This window comes from Myzus persicae, unplaced genomic scaffold (genome assembly GCF_001856785.1).
Source record: "Myzus persicae strain clone G006 unplaced genomic scaffold, MPER_G0061.0, whole genome shotgun sequence".
NCBI lineage: Eukaryota > Metazoa > Arthropoda > Insecta > Hemiptera > Aphididae > Myzus > Myzus persicae.
In genome coordinates, this window is record NW_019103334.1 from 253,682 (window position 1) to 274,960 (window position 21,279).

General features: G+C 27.3%; 1 protein-coding gene across 1 annotated transcript; it reads right to left on the reverse strand.

The window, feature by feature from the left end:
• Positions 1 to 1,650: 1,650 nt before the first annotated feature.
• LOC111034306 lies at positions 1,651 to 20,464 on the reverse strand. The gene is made up of 20 exons (XM_022315456.1): positions 20,360 to 20,464; positions 19,418 to 19,628; positions 18,159 to 18,405; positions 17,933 to 18,049; positions 17,533 to 17,811; positions 15,913 to 16,078; positions 14,952 to 15,121; positions 14,813 to 14,891; positions 13,527 to 13,727; positions 13,213 to 13,323; positions 8,071 to 8,278; positions 6,752 to 6,998; positions 6,259 to 6,375; positions 4,435 to 4,511; positions 4,155 to 4,356; positions 3,059 to 3,227; positions 2,806 to 2,975; positions 2,623 to 2,701; positions 1,989 to 2,189; positions 1,651 to 1,902 (listed from the first exon to the last, which is right to left on the reverse strand). The coding sequence occupies exons 2-20, from the start codon at positions 19,617 to 19,619 to the stop codon at positions 1,795 to 1,797; spliced, it is 3,150 nt and encodes a 1,049-aa protein (XP_022171148.1). The 5' UTR covers positions 19,620 to 19,628; positions 20,360 to 20,464; the 3' UTR covers positions 1,651 to 1,794.
• Between the last annotated feature and the right edge of the window lie 815 nt (positions 20,465 to 21,279).

The window sequence follows — 21,279 nt, forward strand, 5'->3', positions numbered from 1 at the left end:
AGGCCCCCCCAAACCCGGGCCCGTGTTTCTCTCCGAGTATTATGTCTTAACTCTTAAGATGTAGTAAACTTAAAGGTAGTTAACTACCAATAACCATACTATGTACCAGTACCAGGTAGCTATTAACTATACCAGTCTATAGGTAGCCGCCAGCCGGTAGCGGTAGTCACTCGGCGACAGTCGGCGTCTTTATATTTTATCCATGATATAACTAGTTATTATATCATGATTTTATCTACGCTCGGAAAGTGAGTCACTGAGTCGTAATGCGTAAATCGTAATTTGACGACATTTAGTTCAGTACATTGTCCACCAGGAGCGCTAAAAGACCTATTATTATTTACTTCAAATATACATATATATATAGCCGTGTGCCCGTATTCGCTGTATGTACTTAATTTTGTACCCAATACCCATAGATTTAAATCGAATGTACTTATTTAAAAAAACACCTACGTAGAATACCTGAATGCAATTGCATCTATTCTGTGGTGATAATATCTCTTGGACAGTAGGACATCTCAGTATAAATTAGCTTGGAGCCCACACATTTCTTCAAAATTACCGATACAGCAAAGATATCAGCAACTTATAAGTCAATAAGTATAGAAAATAAATCAGCAAACCTCTTTAAGCCGGAGATATTCTCTATAATATATTGTACTATAAGTTATAAGTTATAACAAATTATACAAGATACAACCGTTATTATTCAATGCAGCGCCAGTTTAAGGTAATCCAGTAATTGTGCCAAAGAAAATATAAATAAAATTTGACTTTTCCGAACAAAAATATTTAAAATTATTTCAAACGTCCCCTGTTTCATACGAAAATAAACTCTTAATACAGGCTTTAAGTTCAAGCTAACTCCAATCAAAACTCATATTACCTTATATTTGACCAAATAAAGTTTGTCGGAGCAGTGTGAATTTCTAATTCCAATACAACAATTCTCCTTTCATTGGATCAAACGTGAACCCCCTCTTAATAATAAAAAAATCCCCATATAGCCATGTATATATGTATATAATATAATAATATGTAATATAAATGGGTAAATAAATAAAAGACTCATTAGTATAGGTAATCTTTTGACGTTCATCAATCAACACTATTCATATTCCAGGTATAGCTGTTATTTATGAAATTATATCTTTTATTCCAAATATTTTTTTTTTAATTGTATTTTATAAGTGCACAAACACATTCCAAATGTTAAGAAATTTATTATATTAATTAATACCTAATAGTTTGGATGAGTACGACTATGACAGGGAAATTTCATAATTTAAAAAAAACAATTGGACATTCACTCTGTAGTAAAGTAATTAGAAGGTGTTGAGTAAAATATGCTAAATCTATAGGTAGGTTACGTCATCGAGTAAGTAATTTCATTGAGCGGATATACCTACGCTACGTCAGTGATTACTGATTAGTCTATACTCTATATTTCTTAGGATATTTTTTTTGTACCTATAAGCTATATTAATACTGCTTTTAGTAGTTTTTTATGTATGGTAGGTAGTACCTTTATTATATAACTTGTATACTTTATAGTTTATTAAATTGAAATTCCCATTGGCTAGGGGAAAACCCTAAAATCCTCTCTAAAACACACGATAAATTGATAAATAATATAATTATCAAACATTAATAATCCTTAGCTAGTGTATTTTATTTATACATTTAAATCTAACACAAATACATTAAATTATTTACATTTTGACTGTATGATGTAATAGCTAGCGGTATTTAGTATTTGGCATTGACAAACAATTCCTAAAGAAAATTGTTTTAGTCTTCAATCATTTTGAATTTCAGTGGGCCATCCGGCATGTATATCGGATGTACAGTGTATTCCAAATCACCATACTCGTACTTGACTTCAAAATTCTGAAAAATCTTTGATAAAAAAATTATAATAAGTTATTATGATTTGTTATTTACAGCCAATGTCCGAAAAAATGTATTATGATCACTTCATATACCTTTGAAACAACTGTTTGAAGTTCCAAATCAGCAAATCTACGGCCCAGACACATTCTTTTGCCATAACCAAATGGTAAACTAGCAAACGGATGATGTTTATAACCACTTCCTTTTAACCACCTTTCTGGTAAAAACTGGTCTGGCTGTGAAAAATATTTACTGCTGTTGCTAATAGCGTAATGTTGAAACACGACTTGCACCTATTATTGAATAATAAAATATACAAACACGAATAATTTATATACCTATGTAGGTAATATTATGATGTATTATAAGGTTTTTGGTAATACCAATATATCACAAAATCATAATTTCGTAAAATCCTAATGAACATTTAGTTTGACGGCATTGATCGTTATTCAATCATTCATTCAACACATTAATCTATATTAATAGATGCTACACCGTGAGTGATTATTTGAGTTTAATAGTATAGGTAATGTATAAATATTTGTAAAGATTGTACCCACTTGTCTATAGTTTCATGTAAATATTATGAACTTCATATTATAAGTAGATAGGCATTTAAAATTGTTTTCATAAATATAGAATGTTAACTTTTGAGTACAACTTTTATTATTGATGCAATATACTACATTACTACTTATATAGTAAAATGTTATATAAACTTACTCCTTTTGGAATTTTATATCCACTTATTATTGTCTCCTTGGTCATACAGCGACCATTTCCAATAACCACAGGATACATTCTACAAATAAACGATTTACACGCATTACGTAATCCAGTTTAAAATTCTACCTAATACCTAAATACATAATACTTTTAAAAAAATTAAAAGGGAATATTTCGAACCTCAACGTTTCTTTTATGCATGCTTTTAGATATTGCAACTGTTCAAGTTTGCTGGAAGTTAATTTTGAATCAGCATTTGGTAATACGGTTCGTATTTCTTCTCTAAGCTTCATTTGTTTATCTGGGTGTCGACTTAATTGATAAAGGATCGATGCAAGAGCTGCAGAAGTCTATACATAGTTGAGAATAATTATTCATTAGTAACTAAGTGATGTCAGAGATGACCTTAGTATTACATATAACGTTATCTCACCGTGTCTATGCCAACGATAAACATGTCTAACGACAGTATCTGAGCTAATTTCGGATTTGATGGATCCAAACTAAGCACTCTTTGTAACAAAGATGATTGGCTATCTGGACAAAATGATTTTTGAGATAATAGTTGATCCATTGATCGGTTTATATGTTTGGATGTAACACTATAAAAAAATAATAATAATATAATTGGTTTAATATTGTACACATTCGATTACTTTGAATTTTTAAGTAATAAAATATTAGTAAAGTATATAGTTATATATTATAATGACTGAAAGTGCAAAAGAACATTTATTCAATTCACTTAAAAGTCAAAATACTGTTTTAAAATATTATTATACAGATAATAATTTATGTGACAAAACGATTTTGAGTTTTTTTGTTTAATTAGTACCTGTTCAAAATTATTAAAATTCGCAAATCATTATGTATTTAAAATTTCACAAAATTTTAAATTTTAATACCCAAGTTTTGAAAATGTGATACAACAGCCTGCCGAAGTTGATCTTACAGCATATTTAAAAAAATCACAATTTTATTTAACCAGCATTTTAAGTTCAAACTGTTTAATTCCTTTGATAGGAAATTTGAATCAATTGACCTACCTACGATAATGTATTAAATCCAAACCGACTATGCACTAGAAGAAAGTTTTGTGGTTTGTATGATTTATTTTTAAAATAATGACTGTCTGTCGACATTGACATTCACGAAACCACTTTATTTTTTACTGCTTTTTTTAGTCAAAATATTTATAACTATTACTAACTAAGAAAAACCTAACTAAACTATTAATACCTACTAAGAAAATTTTCTATGGACATAACATAGTATTTATAGAAAAGTAGTTTTCGACATTTTAGAGTTCTAAAAAATATAGTGTGTAGCTATGTAAGGGAACATACTATAATTAATTTGTATTTGTTTTGTCTTTTAGCTAAACTTCCAAGCACCACCCTGATTCTCGCAAATGACACGTCATTGTCGACATATTGTCATTTTTTCTGATTACATACTATTTCATTATGTAAATATGAAGTGTATAATAATTTTAAATATTCATTTTTAGTATAAAATTTAACCCTCACTTGGTAATGGTATCCAACGCTTTTATGTACTTTCTCCAAGTTGGTGTACTAAATAATTTCCAAAATGGTATTTTTAACTCTAACTCCGGGACATTTGCAAAAAACGTGTTGATGGCATCTATTAAATTTTGCGTATCCGAGTCTACTGCGTGTTCATCTTCAAGGCACCCGAGTTTTTGATCTAATGCCACTTTGGCGATAGCTGTAAAAATCAAATAAGTAATAAATTTGTGTATTCATTTTTAAAAGGATAATTTGGTACGCTGTACAACTGGCTTACATTCAAGCGACCATTTATGAATTTCATTTAAAAAGTCATCAGGAACTTCTTGGTCTTTATTTTTTATCTTTTTTATTCTAAACAAAAAATAACATATGTTGGTACTTTATAAATTATTATATATACAAGAACTATATATAAAAACCTATACTTATATACATCAGATCAATAATAACATAATATAGTGACGTAAACAATATTAATGTGGCAATGCAAATCCATAATATAGGTGTAAGTATATGTTACAAGTTATATTGCATTTTAATGATTTTATAATATTTAAATGGAATACAAAGTTTTATCAAATGAAAGAAATAATTTATTGTAAGTAGAATACATAGTGGTCGCGGCTTATTGGATGTACTTTGGTATCAGACTCGATTAACCGAATGAGTTAATAATGTACGGTAGGTCCAAGAATATAAGATATTCATACTACGCATTGTAATAAAAAAATATTTAATTTGGCTATGGATCTACTTGTAGATATTCATTATTATGTATTTATGTATTTATTTATGTATTTTGTATGGTATGTAGTCATTCGTAAAGGCAAAGAAACATACAACGTGTGTAGAAGTTTATTTTTACTAATCAAACATTTTTAGCAGGAAAATGTGGTGTATTTTATATTTGCCTCCCTGAATAAAAAAGGTTGATAATTTTTATACGAATTGTCTCCTGGGGTACCATATAGTTTATCGTAAACGAAAAGGGTCTAGTATAGGTCTAGTATTAGTTGTCTCCCAATGAGTGAGTAATAAATGTATAATGTATTATGTGTACCGTTCGTCCGTTCCTAAACGATTTAAACATTTTGTATAGATATTTATATAATATAGGTATTTATTATTTAATAATAATCTTAATGTAATATATTTTATAATTTTAATTATATTACCACAATTTTTCAAGTTGTGTATATTATTTGTATTATTTGTATAAATGTATATAATATATACAATATTGAATATTTGAATGTATCTAGCTGCCTAAGAATGGTATTTTGAATTATACTATATAGTTCTAAATATATATTTTTAAACAATGATTAACAATTAAATTATTTTCTATAATTTTAGTATGAAGTTCATCTTAAACTTAAAATAAAACCACAATGTTTGCTAAAATAAAATAGAAAAATATCTATATACTTATATCATTTTAATTTATATTATTGTTACTATAAACTTAATTTTTATAATTATTATAACATGATATGTTTTATGTATTATTCATCTATTTACAATTTACATGGTATATTTTACTATGTTAGTGATTTTTATGAACTACCACGGCGCCATTTAATACTATATGGGAGGCTATACTAGTTGTTGAGATTTTTGGAAGGCAATTCTTAAATAATTTTGAATTACCAAATCATCGTAGACAACAGGCAGCTAGTGTATATTAATTTTCTTAATTAATTTAAGGAAATTCGTATATTTTGGGAGGCAACTATAGTGGGTACTAGGTATAGACCGGAAAAATGTACGTATTTTTCACAAATATAAAAAATCACGCCAATGAAATTTACATTAAAAAGGTATAATCGGTGGAAAATATAATCGTTCCTAAAGCCTTATAATACAATAAGATTATCTTATTAACAGTTAGGTACTATATTGTTATATTATAATAAAATATAGGTACTCGTAGAGTATAGTAGGTACATAAATTATACTAATATATCAGTGTGAATTGGTACTGATGTACTGTGTACATTTAATTGTATGAAACTAATAAATAAATGCAGACAGAAGAAATAATATAACCCAAGTCATAAGTGGTTATTAGATATAATAAATTGAGTAGTTTTCTAACCTATTGACAAAGGCTGTTGCCGTATCTTCAATAGTCCCGATGTAAAATTTTGCTGTTCTCGGTTGCAGCATAGGTTGTTGTACTTTAGCTCGGAATTCGTACCATTTTTCACCATGCCTAAAATATAAAATGGGCAAGTACCATTAGTGAAGTCATCCAAAATCTAATACAGGAATTCAAATTCATTATACTGTAGGTAACCTATATATTGTATAGGTTTCTGGTCACGCATTAAAGTATCACTGTATATATTTATTGCCTTATTATAGGTGTTCATAAGTATAGATATTTAATGTGTGTGACGTAAAACTATAGTTTTACGTACTGTCTATATATATATACATAGACAGTACGTAGGTCTCTTAGTTTATTATGTACATACTCTTTGTCTTTTTTTATTATACATTATATGTCGGTGTTCAAATTATAACTTACTATTATTATACAAATATTAAAAAATAATAATTAACAACCTTGACTGATGTACACTTACACTGCTATAACACCGGCCAGATCACCAAAGAAATCCTTCCTTAAAACGTGCTTGTAATAATTTAATGATGGCATAGATGGTCGATGTGGCATGAGCTCTTCATTTCTGAATACTTTTTCGATTTCGTCAGCGTCGTATAGAAACACCATATCCGGCCTCCCGAGCAATTTTTCGATTTTTACAATGTCTCCGTACTCTTTCCATAATCTCAACGACAGTTTGTCTATTTCAGTTACTTTATAGTCACCTATTTATTTATACGACATATCATACTAAATTAAAACTTTATTATTCTAAACATGTTTTTTTAAATATATGCAAAAATATCGAGTGTTTCATATAACATTATACAATTAAGGCTGTTGAAGCATTGTGTATTTTTCGTGGTTTTTGACCAATAAGTGGAAGGTCAATTTACTTCCCGATGTTTGATCACTGCTTTTAATATGTGTATATATTTATTAGCTTTTATTTTAGGTTATGAAGGAAAACATTTTTTGTTGGTATTTTAATTTAACTAGCCTTAAAATCAAAATTATTTTAAAAAATAAAACTATTTTTTTATCATTTCTATATAATATAAATGTATATTAATAGTTAATGTAAACTTTGAGTAAATATTTGCTCTATATATAACCATATAAAAACGTAATAAATACAAATGTTTTGACAAAATTTGAATTGACGTACTACTCGTATTTATAGTATCTCCCTTGAAAATTGTTTTCTCTTTTATGGCAGTTTCTACTGGGTAGTAAATTAATACCTGGGTTTAGGTCCTTAAGGCAATTTAAAGGAACATTTGAATTCTTATAGAATTTTAAGTGATTTTAGCTCTTTCATGCTAACACTCTTAATGTATTCACACAGACATTCCATAAATAATAAACTGCCAATATTTCAAATTGTTTACTTTAACAGCCTTAACACTTTCTTTTTATAATTGTTAAATAATTACAATTCCATAATTTTGTACCAACATAATATTATATTACAAAATAGTATGTTCCATTGTAAGTACTCATGTGTAATGAGATTGGGTATTTTTTTTTCAAATATAAATATATGAAGAAGTACTGAAGCGCCTATAGTAATAACATTATTGTACAGAAAAAAACGTATTGTATTAATAATCATCATAGGTTGATTTTTAGTTTAATAATAAAAAATGTATTAAAAAATATTTCAAAACAATACAGTTTGTTTACTCTGCATCTTGATATTATATTTTATGAATTTATGATTGTTTGATTTAGGTAGTAGGTACCAGGCACCTGGTACTTATCATATTAGTATAATATATTGTAATATACGCTTACCGATATATGACATGAACCTCCAATTATTTCCCAACAACGGTAACGACCTAGGGCCCGGTAGTTCCGAATACTCTTTGGCAAAATCTACATCTCCTTGTAATACGCTCGTAAAAGCTTCAGTCGACTTGTTAGCATGGTCAATTGTAATCCGTAAATTCCTCAACCGTCTGGCCAAAACGGACATATTACTATTTTTATTATTGAACGTCTACGTGACCTGTAAATAAATATTTAAGTGCAATGTGCATATTATATTATTAGTCCGTTGAGTGTATAGCGCATTTATCATTTTTTATTTATAATTTTATTGTACAGCGTGGTTGATGACGACGCGCTGTGATAAAATAAAAAAACATATTTACTCCGGGATGTACCCATACAATAGATGACATCAATATGGATATAATGGTTCTTCTACAGATATATATACCCAACATAGATTGCAGGCCTATAGCGAATCGATTCATTGGTGTTATTATATATGTCGTGGCACACCGTTATAGGAAGGCACCTACCTATATTAGAAACTTTATTTGTCCTAGATTTCATTTCGAATTCTCGTCGCGAACAAATATTGATAAGTTTACGTTTGATTCAACATTAAAAAAGCTGTACTTCTGTACTTTTGAATTTCAATCCGATCGAAAATGTTTTTATATTATGTAGAATATGCGTGTTGTAAGACATAACACCAGATTAGGAATCTTTATTGTTCATTGCCTTAAGAAGTTGGTTCAAACAAATATTAAATATAAAATATATCTGAACAATTTTTAATATCTTAACTAAGGAATTTTTTTAATAAAATAACATTTTTTTTTAAAAAAATTTTAATTAATGCTCAAGTTTTTCTTTGAAATAAAATTGGGAAATAAACAAGGAATATAATATGTCTATGTTATTCTTAGATTTAAGTTTTTGATATTGCAACTGTACATAAATGGTGTATGGATTTGAATTTACACAGTTTTCAAAATTATAAACAAAATATAATATAAAATAATTTATAAAATCAGTAAACCCGATCTGCAACTGTATTGTTTCCCGCATTAATGCATTTATTGAACGTCGATATTATTTGTTCTTTTTATATAATAATATTAAAATTATTTTTTAATTACCTGTTTAATTAGTTGTGCGTATAGTAGTATACATTTTATCCGTGTATGTACAACTATACGACCCGAATAAATAATTTCGACCGCAGTTTATAGTAAATCCATCACGACGGTTTCCGCAACTGGTAACTACACGACAAACACTAAACGCGTATAGTTTGATACTCGTTACAATATAGGTAGGTAGGGTTTTCTCTTTCGTAAATTCGCCGTGGGATGAATTAACTTAAATGTGTATTTCGTAATGTATCTATACCTATACACAAGCTAAGACCCGTCAGTCCGGTTTAGAAATAATGAAATTTGCAGTGAAAGGACGGTATTGCCACGGAGATATTATATAGACACTAATTTCACGATTGTTTATCCCCTGCCCAACGATCCATCCGGATGGACGTATCTGATTATTATAAAAAAAACACGAGTAGTGGTGTACATTTATTCCGGTTCTGGCTTACTTCACACGAATTATTTTTGTTAGTTGGTCTTAAGATATATTTTTGATTCGTTACACATAGTTAAATTTTCATTTATTTTAAACTTGTTTTTGGTTATCTTTCAAGCATAGCTTCGTTCATCAATGTTTTATTCCTTTGTTTTGATTTTAAATAATTTATTATGCTGAAAAAGCTGATATTTTTTAATTTATCGGAATATGAACAGCTTAAGAGGAACTTTCCATAAAATTTGCAAGGTTTTTGATCGTGAAAAAATGTTTTTAGCGACACTTCTAGAAAAAAAGATAAATATTTTTATATGTACCTACATATAGCTCAAAAAGAGTCAACATTTATTGAACATTTGGTGATGAGAGACAGAAAAAAACACATGGTAAAATCAATGCATTCATCGCTCAAATCAGGATCGAAAAAAACAGGGAACTCGTTCTGCTGTATAGTAGATGTCTACAATTATTATTCTGAGCATGGATGCTCTGTTAGTCTATATTTCAAAGGATATCTCGTTAGAGATGGTGTTTCTCATGTCGTTATATTGTTTAAAAAAATTATTTAAGTCAAAAATATAGAATTTCAAAAAAAAACAAAACAAAAAAACCATGTTTCTTTATTTTAACCTAGACATTTGTTTATCCCAATTTAAAAAATATTTTAGTACGCAGAAACGCAGTTGTACCAACAGCAAAACCAACTTAATTTTTTTTAATGGTAACGACTATATTTTTAATAGATTTTGCTTTCACAGAATTTTTTTTTTAAATTTGTCATGGTAAAATTATCAATTTTGGTTTATCAGTTTATTAACCACGGTTCTTTAATTTAGTAAATTATTTATGGTTTAAATGAAAATAATTGGTATAAATTTAATTTACTATTGCTAAATATTTTTCAATTGTTTTTAGTTTTTTTTCTATAAATGTGAGTAATTTTTTTTTGGAGGAGGAGGTAAAAAACTTGAAAATTTTTCAAAATCAGATTTTAAATAACTGCATTATAGTAGAAACAAGAGAGTGAGCGAGTATGCTACCTGTTTATAAAATATTAATAAAATAATATATTATATACATTATACATATAGATATAAGCAATGCGATTAAATAATATATATATTCCAACCAAAACCAAATTTTATTCAATGATTTTAATAATATCAAATATTTAAATTATTATTTTTAAAGTATATTCTGAAAAATCTATCTACAACATTTTTTAATCTTAAAAATTAGCAATAATTGAATTCATTAGCAACTATATCTAGCAATAAATAAACAATGTTAATTTGTTATAAAAATAAAGTACATCGCATTATATATTGTATTTACTTTACATATAATCTAAAATATGAAAAATGACTAAAAAATATCACTTAATGGTACGTACCAAAATTCTTAATACATCCGACTACTATAATAATATGTACTTTATTGAATACCTATACCTATATCTAATTATATGCATCCAGAGTGTAACAGAAATAACTGGCATATGTAATTATTGTCTATTGATTAATCATATTGTATAATGACTTAATCATAATAAATTGAAAACAAAAAGTGATATTTAATTAATAATAATCAAAGGATTAAATAGAACAGTCGTTATTAAATGGTTGGGTAATTAAATTTGTCAGTTATTTCTGTAACGCTCTCTTTAGGCTGCATAGCTTATAATCTGTAGACTATATCAAGATAATTGTTAACGTTACTGAAGTTCTTAAATAGTTGTTTCTTTAATGTCAACCATTTTGTGATTTTAAGATTATCGAAAACAAATTAAAGAAAGAACGGACTGAAAAGATTGCCACCGATAACAACCGGCATAAAAAGAGAAAAAAGAAATCCAAAAACAAACAACAGCAGTCTTTTAAGACTGACAAAGTAAATGATATAAATGGACAACCAACAGATTTCTCGAAAAAATATTGTAATAAAGTTAATCATACCGTACGCAAAGAGAACAAAAAAGAATTGAAAAAGCCAGGTAAAAAAATACACTGCACAAATTAAGTATAGTAATTTAAAAGCTTGACTTTTCAGAATTAACAAACGAAGTTGTCGATGTTAATTTTGGAAAATCCGATATTGGTTTGAGAAAAAATAAAAAATCTCATAATCTCATAGATGTAAAACCACCGAGTTCCACAGAACTGAGAAAGCCATACGTGTTTAAAAAGCGGATAGTTGGTCGATCGAAAAATTATGATTTTATTTGTTACAGTAATCGTTTTAACCATTTACCTGAAAACCACAACTGTATTGAATTTTGTAGTAAACAAGACCAAAAAAAAAATTATCAAAATAATTGTCAACTAAATAATGAAAAATCTAATGATCAACGTGATAAATTAGTTAGAGTAATCACACCTTTAAAAGATTGTGACAATGCAGACCAATGTTCAAATTCGGTTTTTTTTACAACTCAAAATAAAGAAAAATTGTGTGACAGAAATATGAAGTGTCATGATATTAAAACAATGATCATCAATAGAGGGACCAAATATACCACAGGTACTTACCTACATAACGTGGTTTTTAAACAATTATAAACACATGTTTATACGTTATTGCAATTTTATAATTATAATCAATAACTGGTTTTAAATAAAAATAACTACATAATATATTCTAAGTACATATTACGTATCTTTGTATTTTATACTTGACACCCATTTTTTTGCAACTTTTTTTTTATCTTATGTAGTGAAACATTCTGACAATGACGGTGAAGTCAGAATTTGGCAGTTGACCTAAGTTTTAATTTTTAAAGCTATAGTTAATTGAAATTTATAGAATTAGCATATGCATCTGGTGTGGTTACTAGCTTGTTTGGCAATTAAAATCGGAAACATCGCTCGACTTGCTATGTAAAACCCCCTTAGGTGGGTCTAATTGGTTTTTTTTAAAGGCATTATTTTACTTTTATTATAGGGCATTACATTTTCAGCCCTATTTATAAATATAAAATATAATTTATAGTGTTATATTTATTTTAAAACAGATTTTTTTGTTTATTGATATTTAAGATACAAATTGTCAGCATATAAATAATAGTAAAGAAAACTACAAAATGAAAAATTTCAATGATTTCCATGATAAACACAATTGGGATTTTTATAGTCATAATGGCCAAAATACCTACAGTATAAATAATGGATTCTTAAATAAAGCAGAAAATCCCAGAAGAAATAAATATAACAAGTATTTATGATTTTTGAAAAAATGTAATTGAACATGATTAGAGGTACAACTTTTTTAGTAATTTTTGGCATATATAGGAACATTAAACCAATAATAGAATCGTTTCATAAGAACGAATACGATAAAGGTTTAGTTTATATATGTTCTAAGTATACGGAACAGGAATTTGCAAAAAATCAAAAACTAAATTTGGATGTTATGGATATTCATTTAAATCCATTATTCAATTCAACATTTATTAGCACAATAAATCTGCAACAAGAAAATAAACATAATAATAAAAAGGTAATAAAAATAAATTGTATAACAAATAAAAAAATAGGTTTTTTAGTTATTGTCTATGTGTTGGGTTTGTTGATTTTATTATGACGTAGGCCTCTCAGTCATTTTGAACTTAAGTTCGCCATCAGGTGCGTACATGAATGTTACTTTGTATTCCAATGGTTTATGCAAATATTCAAGTTTGTGCGATCGTATCAACTATACAAAATTAAACATAAGTTTTAAAATTATATTAGGTATAATATCGTTCGTATAAGTACACTTTTTGTCAGCGTATAAAACATAATTTATTATAAGTGGATTAAATATAAAAATTAAAAATAGTTATTTGAATAAATAAATTATAATACTATTGTAATATTTATACTATTTTATAATATTATTGTGTAAATTTGAATTACCTTCGCCAAAAAGACTTGCATTTCTAAGTCAGCAAATCTTCTTCCTAGACACATTCTTGGCCCATGTCCGTACGGCAACGAAGCAAATGGGTGAATATAATCTGTTGAATGTTTCAACCACCTTTCAGGTTTAAATTTTTCACAATCCGTTACGTATTCTTCCATATTCCCCGTAACAATAGTTGGAAAAACTAACTGAATCTATTTGAAAAATACACTTTCGTTAGTTCGAATTTTTTAGCACTCAGTATTTTGAAGAAAGTTACCTAATACATTTTTATATAAAAATGTTAATAATGTTAGTTATTAAAAGAAAAATTCAGTATAGTTTATTACATCATCAGTGTTCCCGTGTTCCAATAGTAACAATTAAATTTAAATAATATATATATTTTTTTTAATTGGACTTAAGCCCAGCGACCAAGGCCATTAGCTGTTGTAGGGGTTATGAACTGTAGTAGTGGTAAGGTTGGTACGGTAGATTTGTTTTTACGATTGTTACGGTTGTTACGGTAGGTAGCAAACACGTGTATGTCTGGCAAGGTTTTTTACTAATTTGAACCTGAGTGGTCACCCATCCGAGAGCTAGTAGGTGTGGCCGTTACTTACTCACAGTCGCATTCCGCGACTGCAGGTAGCACCCAATGCGCCAAGCCAAGCCACATAATATATTTTGTTTTTGTTATAACATTAATTTTTTATATAATTTCCATATTATATAGATATCAACTTCTAAATCTAAGATGTCCAAGCAAACTTATAATATTCAAAACTACTCAAAAATGATAAAAAATAATTCCGGTTCATTTTACGATCAAAACAAACAAGAAGATAAAAACGACCCAGGTTATTTAAAATGTGATAAAACTATTGATAATTATTCAGAGGAAAACGTAAATTGGACGAAAAAAATCAATTTATATAAAAATAAAGAAAATATAAAATATTATAATAATGAAAGCAATGAAAATAATTACAATAGTAAAAAATCCATTCATATCAACAATTTAGACATTTTCACTGCATATTTTGATAAAAGTTAGTTTTTATTATAATTTGTTTCATTACAATTTATTACAATTAACACATTTTTATGTTTATAGTTTGGGAAACCGTTACACAAGAATTGTCAGGATACTGAACGATTAATGTTTTTTTTGTTGATTAGTAAAATATTTATTAAATACAACATTTTACAATTGTTTGTTTCATTTAATTTGGATTAGTAGGTATCTAGGTATTTAATTCATTATATACGGTTATGATTCTTAAAGCGATAAACTTACTCCTTTTGGTATTCTGTATCCACATATCACCATATCCTTTTGAAGGGTTCTACCATTACCAATCACAGTTGAATACATTCTGCAATAATCATTTAGTAAGTAAACCGTAAGCATGTTATATAAGTTCAAACAATTTTACCGTAATACTTCTTTGATAAATGCTTTCAAGTAAACCATTTTTTCTAATTTACTCGCGTCAAGCTTATCGTCTTTATTTGGTAAAATTTTCAGTATTTCTTGATGTATTTTTTCTTGTTCTTCCGGTCGTGTGGCTATTTGATAAAGCATTGAGCATACGGCCATCGAAATCTAAACAGCAGTTAATTTTACTGGATATAAGTTTGTTGTATAGTTCTAACTATTATGTATTACTTAAAGGTAAATTATCTATTTAGTAATTTTAATAACTATAAAAATATAAATTACAATATATTTTGACAGCAAAAAAATATGAAATACTTGAATGACCTTACAATTATGTATTTAGAAAGTAGTATTATACAAAACAGAAACATGGAAATCCTTAAAGAGATGAACCTATTTTAAAAAAATATAGCAAGAACACATGGATTATATCACATGCATTTTCAATAACCTAAACATTTATGTATCATTTTAAAATATTTTGTCTGCATCTTTAGTAGTAATGCATTTTAGAAATTATAAAATGTAATGTGTTTCTTCAGAAATACCAATAAAGCAGTAAACCCTGGTAGTTGAGGCGTATTTTTAAATAAAAAAAAATAAAAAAAACAGAAACAGATTTTACATTTTTGCGGTAGGTACCTACTAAGTACTAAGTTATAAGTAATATATAATATGAGAATCAAATATGTTGTTTATTCAAAAAATGCTACGCTGAAATGTTAATCTAAGCATCCAAAAGGTTTTCGATCAAATTATACGTATATACATCATACATGTATCATAATCACTAAATCACTTTCTAAACAAATAGGAATAATACATTTCAAAAACTTATAAATTGTAAGCCTACGAATAATTTTAAGTAACAAAATTAAAAATTATTACATAGCGTAGGTACCCATTTTATTAAAATAAACATACTTTATAATATAAATAAATAAATAAATACAAACCGTATCAATCCCAACTAAAATAAGATCCAACGCCAATATGTAAGCAGTTTTTGGATCAGGTTCATTCGCCAAAATTCTCTCAACCAAAGACAATTCTTTTTCATTCACCGATTGTGATTTATTTTTTAATCTCAACATTGCATCGTCAATGTACTTCATACAAATTCTATTAAAATATTAAAACTGTATTAATACAGATACAATTTGAACAATTTTTTTAGGGTATAAAAATTAATAATTTTTTTTAAAAATAATTTACTTAAACTTCAACGACAAATGTATGTAGCCTACATTATCTTAATATTAGGAAAGATAATATAAACTAATGTATGTTAATCTAAGTATAATATATGCACATATTGACATGTTTTAGAGAATTTATAATTTGTGGCTTAAGTTATATTCTGGAAAAATGTAATGGTTGAGGTCGTGTTCTCTTCGTTAAGTGCTTGGCGAAGTGCTGATAGGGTTGTTGAGAATAATTAATAGTATACACGTTCAATCATAGTATATTTAATATAGACAGTTTATTTTTAGACTACCTACTTTTTTTTGTAATGTAATAATTTTGCATATTTTATCATTTGTGTCGTTGTTAGCTACCCACAAATATAAAATGTGTACCTCAAGTTCTTGGAGTTATAATTTTAAAGTAATTCTTTGAAAATAGACTGAAAAAAATTATTTATAATAGCTCATTATTATCATAACAATTGTGTATGTCAGCGATACAATGTGCCCTACCTACTTTAGTAGACCATTTTTCGGTCTCAGTCAAGAAGCGTTGAACTATAATAATATGTTAGTTACTTATAACATACTAACCGCACTACAACTTTTGGAAATAATTTTTAAAATAATTTAAAGTCAGTGTTTCCCAATAAAGAAATAATTATGAGGATTTATATTTCAACACCCGTCACTAACTGTACTGAGGAAAGATAATTTTTTCATTGAATCGAATAAAAACTTCTTTGCGTTCAAAATTAGGACAAGAAAAATTTAACTCTTTAGTGATTTTGTCGATTGAAAGGGAAATGACATAAGAAATACTATTTGAAGACATCATAATTTAAACTTTTGCAGAAAAAAAGCAAGATGCAAACAAATGAAATAGTTTTTTATTACATTATTTTTTCTCATATGCTTTATTATGTTGCAAAGTAATAATAATTACAATTTTTTTAAGTTGGATTATTTGCTATTGTTTTTAAAAAAAATAATATAATGTAAATTTGATTTGAAGAAATTAGTTCGTTCAAGACACCTAATTGTATACCTATATAAAATAATTACATTAAATTGGTAGAGCAAATTTATTCGAAAACATCATGATCGATCATATTTTAATAAATATTGTATACCTATAGTCTATATTTTTTTAATAGTTTTGTTAAATAAGTATTTAAAATTTTAAAAATACGTTTTCTCTTTAATAAGTTTAACGGGGTGGCAAAATAAAATTAGCCTCGAGGCGGCAAGTGTGTAAATCCGTCTCTGTATAGGTATCTATTGTTTTGACCCATCTCCTATATTATTTCGTCATTGATTTTAATTTAAAAGATTTATTTTTATAAATCATGTAAGCATTTATAGTATAACAATTCGTTGCATACTTACTCAATGAAATAATCCATATTTGAAACATATTTTTTCCAGAGTGTGGATGGCAAGTATCGCCAAAACGGATACTTAAGCTCTAATAAGGCCACGTTGCGGAGTGCGTATTTTGCAGCATCGATTATTTTCTGTGGCTCTGAATTTTTCGGTAAATCCGGGCTGAGACAACCTAGTCTTGCGTCTAATGCCACACGACCGATACATTCTAAAGCCCATTTATGAATTTCATTATCAAAGTCAGCTGGCATTTCAGAATTTTCGTTTTTCATTTCTTGCATTCTATAATTATAGTTCAGGGAAGTATTATAATATAGGAATAATTAACATGAGAAGATATTGTTTTTGAATGTAGATCATATGTGAATGAGTATAGGGTTATTTAGCACTATATAATACGTACCTTTTTATAAAATAGTCAGAAACTTCTTCAATTGGTTGAATATATTTCTTAACAGTTTGTGGTTGCAAGACAGGCTTTTGAACTTTAGTTCTGAATTCTCTCCACGGCTCTCCGTGCCTATAAATAGACAATTTAGATAATAAGACACATATTATGATATATAGTCAATAATTATTTATATTGTGTTGTGTACATATTATATATTTGTTTTAGTTCTAACACTCACACTCCGACGACACCCGGTAGTCTCCCGAAAAATTGTCCTCGAACCTGACTTTTATATTTAACCAAACACGGCATAGAAGGTCTAAATGGTGTATCGCCTTCTTGTCTATACACTTTTTCTATTTCATCAGCATCGTACACAAATAACAAATCCGGTCGACCAACAAGATTGCCCAACTTTGCTATTTTCCCGTATTGTTTATACAGAATGTAGGAAACGTTTGCCAAATCTGATATCTGATATGGGCCTTCAATATAATATATAGTAATTAAAAGTTTGAGCTTGAAAAGTGCAATATTTGAATTCTTACAGTATAATATATACTTATATACAATGATCTATATATTATAATCAGTGTTCAGGGCTCGTAAGTTCAGGCATTTGCATATAAATCTTGTATTGGCGTAGTATAAAATAAACACAATTGTAAGTATAACATTTGGAAATTCATTTCAAGGGGTCAGGCGATACGCATGGAGTTCTATTTTGCATATTATATATCATTGTGTATTTGGAATATTTTGACATAATAATGTATATATTTTATGTTAAAGGAACAATTAATTTTTTTCACCTTTTTAATATATTTCCGGAACCAATTGTATCAATATTTTTAATGACTATAAAAATACAATTTGTATGAAATCTTTAAAAATACGGTCTATATTTTATAGAAAGTATCTATGTGATCAATACCTATAGAACTACTATATTATAATTTACGTTGATAGTACAATTGAATTATTGTTGAAAATATAAATAATCGACCCTTAACTCACAAGTCGTAAGTCAAATAAAAATTATAATAAATAAATTACCTACTGAAGAAAAAAATGTGTTCATTCATACTGTACGAGTTTGGTGTCAAAGAATATCAGGGTAAAATTAAGTTTTCTTGATAAATCAAAACAATTAATTCTATAATTTTAGATTCTGAGTGAAGCGATACTATGGTTTGTTCTTTGTGAGTCTGATGAGTGAAGACACTTTTTAGTAGAAGAAGGCTCAAATCATGAACTTCGACCGAGGTTTCTGAAAACAATCGAATCTATGATCATTAGCTTGTACTTAGGAGAGTCAAAAGTAGAACTTTCTCAGTACTTTTCAAAATGATTAGGGAAAATAGATATTTACTGTATATAGCATATTTGAATTTGTTTTGTAGAAGTATAGTTGTATTCAAATTTAAACTTTTTTTTTATAGCGCATAAAGTTTACGAGCCCTAACTGTTATATAATATATTAAATATTAATATTACCTATGACTGGTAACATTCTCCAAGTGTTTCCTATAATTGGCCATGGCGTGGGTCCTGGGACCTGACTATAGTGTTTGGCTGTGGTAAGATCATTAGTCACTTCTAGGTCTTCGGGTGATCCCGTGGAGACGTGGGGCGAATGTGCAGTAGCTGTCGATCGCCATCTCATTGATTGAATTTGAAACTGACGAATATTTTTCATTGTGAATAACTGTTGACATTGTTATAAATTTCTTTAATGTAAGTATTTAGGTTCTTTCAATTTAAAAAAAAATACAATATGTATACAATGGTGTATTATATTTTGGTACACAGTTAATTAAACTATACCAATAACAACAATAATAATTGTTTAGAAAGTATTGTACCATCATCTATATAATACACAATAGTATCATTGAGTGAACGATATTATATAATTATTTGACATTAATTAAATATTGAACAGTGAAAGGAAGATTCAATGGCGTCCAGTAGAAAATATGTTAACGAGCATCATTATTATAATATGTACCTAGTAGGTATATACGTTCTTTTAAATGTATTGTACCATAGTTTGTACTAAAATTTGTATTAAACTTAATACCAGCGGGTTTCTAAGAAAATCATATTTTAAAATACAAATTAAACGGCAAATAATAGAAATTGTAATATTAATAAATATATCCCAATGGAATATTTTTTCTAAATGTTACAAATATCAAAAAGATATTTTACTAAGCAGAATACTGAATATTTAATATCTACTTTGAAAATCTAAAATATGTTAATTAATTCAAACAATTATTTTTACAGAAAATAAAAAAAATGGACCTGTATCTGTAAATAATAGATATATTACTTTTAATATTTGATTTTCAATATTATAATAAAATTATTATACAATTAAGCGCTTTAGTGGTATTATTGCATATATTATTATAGATAAGTATGGTATCTTACTTTTCAAAGAATATCATTGAAGTCACCTGCAGCAGTAAATATATTATTCGATGAACAATTACGAACGCAGATGGACACTGGGCATCGTTATACTTGTGTACGTTGAACTAGTGAAAGTTCTACATATTTAACTCTTTAGTAGTGTAGCCAACACAAATGTTTATTTGTGGAAAGAAATTAAACAACATAATATGTGATGTTCTATATTTTATTATAATATAATAATTATACTTATATAAAGTTAAAATATTTAGGTAAAAATGTTTGGATTAAGTTAAAATTTAACTTGGACACCATTCGAAATATATTACAATATAGGTGCAGCGATTCATGAACGTACCAATATATATTTTTATAAGTATTAATAAAATACCTGAATACAACTATTAATACATAAACTTTTTTAATAAAACAATCATTTTACTTATTAGTTGTTTTAAATTCAAATTTGTTTGTATCAAGTATTATAATTTATAAAGTACCTACATATAATAATAGTTCTGGTGTATAGACGTATAGTAGGCGTCGGCTGTCGAGTGTACCACTCATTGAGTAGGTTATTGTAAATTTGAATTAATGTATTAAATTTATATATTTTATAATCCTTATTTCATAATATTTATTAAATTAAAACTAAAACTTATTTTTGGTTTAACTATTCGATTTGTCAACATTTCCACTTAAAATGATTAAAAAAAATTTGAGTATCTATGTATATTTTGAAAATTTTTAGGCTGCTATAAGAAAAACGTATAGTTTATAGAGTTTACATTTTTAACTAGAAAAAAATTTTAAAATGTTCTTCAGTTTGACAAAATACAAATGTTGTTAAAATTTGAACTTCAAACACTTATAATATTATAAAAAAATTGTGTGTACCTATATATTTTTGATATCTTTAATTCTCTATAAGTGCGATT

What these genes read in the sequence shown, in the direction of transcription:
- LOC111034306 (XM_022315456.1), bottom strand. Translation starts at nt 19,619, where the DNA reads ATGAAAAATATTCGTCAGTTTCAAATTCAATCAATGAGATGGCGATCG. An exon ending in TCTGACTATTTTATAAAAAG is followed by an intron (nt 17,812 to 17,932) that starts GTACGTATTATA and finishes CTATAATTATAG; the next exon opens with AATGCAAGAAATGAAAAACG. An exon ending in TTATCGTTGGCATAGACACG is followed by an intron (nt 2,976 to 3,058) that starts GTGAGATAACGT and finishes AACTATGTATAG; the next exon opens with ACTTCTGCAGCTCTTGCATC.